General features: G+C 38.2%; 1 protein-coding gene across 1 annotated transcript; it reads left to right on the top strand.

Moving 5' to 3' along the window:
- The first annotated feature begins 864 nt into the window (after positions 1-864).
- On the top strand, positions 865-5,876 carry LOC105039983 (serine carboxypeptidase-like 26). Its single transcript, XM_010916341.4, has 10 exons — positions 865-1,223; positions 1,402-1,509; positions 1,775-1,870; positions 1,981-2,073; positions 2,836-2,924; positions 3,571-3,834; positions 3,984-4,132; positions 4,210-4,305; positions 5,272-5,377; positions 5,507-5,876. Exons 1-10 carry the CDS (start codon positions 950-952, stop codon positions 5,651-5,653), a joined length of 1,422 nt encoding a protein of 473 aa, XP_010914643.1. The 5' UTR covers positions 865-949; the 3' UTR covers positions 5,654-5,876.

The following is a 5,876-nucleotide window of genomic DNA, read 5'->3' as shown; positions in this document are numbered from 1 at the left end:
TGATGCTCTTTGAGTACTTGAATCTTTCTATTGATGTTTAAGAATCTTTCACATGCACTACCTCTTCGATTGGTGTTTGAATGCGAGCCATTAAATGGTGGAAAAGGTGTTAGATTCTTAGAGATGAATGAGGCATCAATAAGTGTAGGACTGCTGTATTGGTACAGGGTTGCCAATGAAATCAATCTATGCAGCAAGGTGACTGCATCTATCTGCTACTTTTGGATGCTTCCCATACAGATCAATAAAATGTTTGCAAATAATTCATGACTTGTTCATGTAAATCCCCATGGACTCATTTAATGATGTTCTCTGTTGCTGCTGTTATTCTTGCCGTTGATTTTTGTCACTATTACATGATTCTTGTTCTTGCCCCTCCAATACTTATTTGCTTGGATATTAAGTTTACCACTTTCATGGTTCAATTACTTTATAATCCTTATAAACTTCTGAATTATTTGCAACTTATGATGATTTTTTTTCTCTTTTAAGTGCCCGAGTCCGAGTCCGAGTCCAATTTTTTTAAACACTCTACTCATGAGTGCTGACCGTTTAAACATCAGCATAAAATTAATCCAAACAAAAATGATGTAATATAGTTAATTAGATGCAGTCCCAAAAAAAAAGTTTACTGTAGCACTCCAAATGTAGCTGATCAGAAAATGTTCCAGTTATAGCTGTCGTTAATGGAGTTTGTAAGCTTGACATCGTGGTTCCTTCTTATAGCTCTTTGGGAAGCTCCACTACATCATGTGACCATGTTGTTGTCAAAAGGCCCTGTAGCAACAGGAAGTGACCTTGTGGTCCCTTATCTATACTAATTCTTCTATGCACAACCCCATATGGATATGATTCTCATCACCCCAACCTTCCTTTTTCCTCCCACGCCCACCCACCCGCCTCTCTTCTGCACTCATAATTCTTAAGTTCAGAAATTTTGACATCTCCCATGAGATCCTTCTATATCTCTGCCACCCTCATTACCATACTCTTCTTTCTCTCATTCATTAAGAGCATTAAAACTCTGCAAGAAGAACCGCACCAAAATGACCAAGAATCTGATAGAGTATTTGATCTCCCTGGCCAGCCCAAGAGCCCGTCGCTCTTCCATTTCTCAGGCTACATCACAGTGAACAAAAAGAATGGGAGGGCCCTCTTCTATTGGTTCTTTGAGGCCCAGACTGAGCCCTCCAAAAGACCTCTTCTTCTTTGGCTCAATGGAGGTAATCTATTCGTTTCATCCTTATCTCACACACTAGTCCACAATTATCAGCAATAAACAAACATAACTAGACATTTATGCACTTTCCACTGCACATTTAATCATCATTTATAGTTTAATGAGTGTTGCTTTTCCTTCTTCTTCTTCTTCTTCTTCTTCTTCTTCTTCTTGTTTTGTAGGCCCTGGATGTTCTTCAATAGGCTATGGAGCAGCTGTGGAGCTGGGTCCTCTCAGGGTCAAGAGATATGGAACAGGGCTTGAGTTCAATAAATATGCTTGGAATAAAGGTCTTATGACAATCCTTCTAATTCATATTATTTTTGCACCCTTCTACCATGCGATAATGGATCTGTCAAGCTGAATTTTTTTGAGAATTGATGCTTCCACAGTAAACACATTATCATAATCTCTGTCACACACACACACACACATCCAAGTAAACACATTATGATAATCTCTGTTACACACACACACACACATATATCCTCTAAACTATGTTATGGTATTTATACTATCAATAACTCAAATATTCTAGTGTTTTTCCCCTTGCAGAAGCAAATATGCTTTTTTTGGAGTCCCCAGTTGGAGTTGGGTTCTCTTACACCAATACTTCCTCTGATCTGACAAAACTAGATGATGGATTTGTGGGTAATCAATTTTCCAATTTTTTTGAAAGATGCTAATATGATTGTATGCATTTAAAATTTGATGGTGTATAAATTGAACTTACTTTTCCCCGCTGGTTATGACCTTTGTAGCTGAGGATGCTTATAGCTTTTTGGTGAATTGGTTGAGAAGGTTTCCACAGTACCAAGCCCATGACTTCTATATATCAGGAGAGAGTTATGCAGGTAAGGCAAAATCCTAGTTTCACCATCACAACCAACACTCTAATCTTGCTTCACTGCCAAGTTAATCGTCACATATCAGATTTTGCGATTAATTGATGGATCATGGAAGCTTATTGTAATTCAGCAAAAAGAGATTGGAAAATGTCAGAACCTGAGAATATTAAGAACAGATAATAAATTATCAAGTGATGAAATAAAAATGTTTTATTCAATATTTTTTTTTTTCAAATGTCATAACATGTGGTCTTCTATCAAGTTGAGACAAAATAATCAAAACAAGTGAGTAGAAAAGACATTCATTGAAGAATTACTTGGCCATACAGAGAATTTTGTGACAATGGTAGGGCCATGTAACAGCCCCAGTCAAAGGAAGCGAAGAGGACCAAGTAAATCTCATTGTCTTTTTGCTAGATTTCTCTTTATCCTTCGGTTGACGCTTATGGAGTTGTGCGTATCAGGCCTTCTTAGTTCTTCTGTAGACAGACTGTAGCTCATTTGTTTCTTTTAGCTTTCCTCTTCCTTGAACCAACAAAAAAGAGAGGTTAGATTTCTCTTCAGATACTACCATCCAAAGTTCTGCAATCAATGCTATTGTTTGTTGTCACCATGCGTAGGATCCGGGGGCCCATGAAAGACTATAGGTGTAGTGGATGGGCCCTCTTGTCTCAATTTCTCATGCAAAACCAGACGTTGGTAATTATCCGTATATATTTTTCTTTTTTCAAGACAGGAGTATATATTACATGTTACTCTTTCTTGCAGGTCATTACGTGCCCCAGCTAGCTGAGCTTGTCTATGAACGCAACAAGGACAGAAAAAGCTACCCATATATCAACTTCAAAGGTTTCATTGTAAGTTTCAAGATTTGTCTTCTGCTACATTGCTGTTACCAAGGAATTTAGGTAGAAAACTTATACTTTTTGCTTGTACAGTCATTCATGTGTTTTCTTACACCCCTCATCATCTATATAACCCAAAAGACAAAAATTATCATCATTAATAATAAGTGAAGGAAGAAAATGTGAATATCATATAAAAGATGCACAAGTATATGTATATGGCTTGGAGCAGGAAAAGAACACCAACATGACAATACTATTATGCTTACAAGCGGATCAGGTTGGTCTGTGTCTTGCCTTCTTTGATCCAACTTGAATCAGCTTTGAGTCTAAGATCTAGACCAAGAATGCAACCAATTTTTTGGGGAGGTTGGACAGCTTGGTTTGCTTCTCAAGTTGGGTTTGGACAGGTTCCTGCTCAAGGGCCTGTTTGGAAAATCCAGCAGGATTGAGCTGGAATTAAAGGTCTGTTTATTCTTATCTTTCTGAGACATATAATAACTCTGGGATTGTCCTGCAAGCTTAGAAATAGGTAGCAAAAATCTCCATCTCTTGCTGCTAAAATATTCATTCCCACCTCGAGGTCACCTGCCTTAGTTGACTGATCCTCTATTTGTTTTTAGTCATATATATCTGCTTTCTAATCGGTGGATTGCAGGTAGGTAACCCTGAAACAGATAATTACTATGACGCAAAGGGACTTGTGGAGTATGCGTGGAGCCATGCAGTAGTATCAGATCAAGTATACAGGCTGGTGAACAGGGTTTGTGACTTCAAGCTCTCCAACTGGACAAATGAGTGCAACAATGCCATGAACATAGTCTTTGATCAATACAAAGACATTGACATCTATAATATTTATGCACCAAAATGCACCCTTGCTCAAACATCATCATCATTCAACCATGAAACTAATGTGAAGGTGACCTGTCAAGCATGTCATGATCAAATGAAGTAATTAGAACCTTTGATATATGATTTTACACAATCATCTATCAACGTGTATTTAGACTCAGGTGATTATTTTTAAGATTAGGCTGACATTAGTGAAAAATGATTTTGGAGAAACAGATGAGTTTCTTAGGGAGACGTAGAATGTATTCAGGCTATGATCCATGTTTCTCAACCTATGCTGAGGAATACTTTAACAAGCCTGATGTGCAGCAATCACTTCATGCACTTGTTGGTGGAAAGGTTAATGGAAAGTGGCAGGTTTGCAAGTGAGTTTACCTACTACAGAACACTGTCATTTTTTTTTTCATGGGTGGTACTTTATTAATTTCAACATTTTTATCAGTGATTCCATATTGAACACGTACAACAACACTGTATTCTCGGTTCTTCCAATCTACTCCAAGCTCATCAAAGCTGGCCTAAGGATATGGGTCTACAGGTCTGGTTGATGCCCTTTTTAACCTCTTCTTTCTTACCTTTAATCTCTGTCACTTTTAGCTCAAAACACACACACGTTTACATAAAGGAAAAGCAGGAATGTCTACGTTCATTCTTTATTTCTTTTCACTTTAAATTAGTGGAAGCTAGAAGAAGTAAGATGATAATTGTCTAATTTGTGTGAAACTAATTTTTTTAATTTAAGGAACTTTTTGAAGCTACAAAGCATAACCTGAAAAGATGTATCTAGGATAAATTAGGATTCAGACATTTTCTACCTAGACATAATGATTTAAAACCTTTTAAAAGAGTCTAAAGCTAATTCAAACATTTTTAGGCAACTTTACACTAAATCATGATGCGCTGCAATCTTTGTCAAGAACATTGTACACGATGAATAAGATCAATCAGATGAAGTTTGTGTCGGTAAAATTTCATGGGTCCCCCATAAAATCCTGCTTTGACTTACAAGTACTTTGAATTAAGCATGTGTTTTTGCTTGCATGGCATTGTCGGATTTATACTTCTTTAGGAGCCTTATCTAAATTAACTTTTGAATTTTCTGCCTATACTGGGCCTCAAGTTATTAGTGAATATGAATCAGCAACTTGCAGAACCTTTACAACTTTCCTAAGATCAACTCCCATGTGATTTAACTTGAGTCCGGAGTTGACTTCTTTTCATTGTAGGTCTTGTCTTTATCAGTCACTTGGGCCCATGGGTTCACCTATTTTGGTAATGACAATTTTTCGAAAGATTTGTTATTGCTGTTGTGGTGTGGATGGATGTGTGTGTACGTTTGTCTTTGTGTGTGTGTGTGTGTGTGAGAGAGAGAGAGAGAGAGAGAGAGATGCTGGATCACATGCATGACTATTGAATAGATTCCAATAGAGTTGGCATGGTTGGTAATGGTGGTTGTCTTCTTCATGCATCCATTCATTCATATGTCTCTTTTGGTGTAGTGCAGTGGGGACGCAGATGGCAGGGTTCCAGTAATCGGGTCCAGATACTGTGTGGAAGCCCTGCGCCTTCCCCTCAAGTCTAAATGGCAGCCTTGGTATCACAACAAGCAGGTCAGTTTATCAAACACTTGAACGGTATAGCATCTCTGAGCCAAAGGGACTGCAAGCTGCATTTAACATAGCATTCACATGAACAGAGTTAGCTTTTCTGGTGATTGATGTGGGAGTTTTGGGCTGCAGGTTGGTGGGAGGTTTGTGGAGTACCAAGGGCTGACCATGGTGACAGTCAGGGGAGCAGGCCATCTGGTCCCTCTCAACAAGCCTGCAGAGGCTCTTGTGCTCATCAGCACCTATTTGAAAGGCCAACAGCTCCCAACACACAAGTAATTATCCATGCTTCTATTACATGGAGTGCATAGCTCCCAACACAACATTGGAAAACATATAAAACCATGCTTGCAGTTGCATGTATTTTCTTTCTTTATTGACATTATACAATGTATGAATGCTGAAGAGCATGAATAATTTGGAATGTGGCTATGGAATAAGATGGGGGGAGAACCATATTGTTGGTTAGAGAAGGAGAAAAGAAAAAGAAATTGCTGGGAAA

This window comes from Elaeis guineensis, chromosome 1 (assembly GCF_000442705.2).
Source record: "Elaeis guineensis isolate ETL-2024a chromosome 1, EG11, whole genome shotgun sequence".
Classification (NCBI taxonomy): domain Eukaryota; kingdom Viridiplantae; phylum Streptophyta; class Magnoliopsida; order Arecales; family Arecaceae; genus Elaeis; species Elaeis guineensis.
Note: the sequence above shows the minus strand (reverse complement) of the source record. Positions and strands in the feature narration are given on the sequence as shown.

Coding starts and splice junctions, on each gene's coding strand:
- LOC105039983 (XM_010916341.4), top strand. CDS start 950: ATGAGATCCTTCTATATCTCTGCCACCCTCATTACCATACTCTTCTTT. Junction 1,871..1,980: donor ACTAGATGATGGATTTGTGG/GTAATCAATTTT, acceptor TGACCTTTGTAG/CTGAGGATGCTTATAGCTTT. Junction 3,835..3,983: donor ACCATGAAACTAATGTGAAG/GTGACCTGTCAA, acceptor TTGGAGAAACAG/ATGAGTTTCTTAGGGAGACG.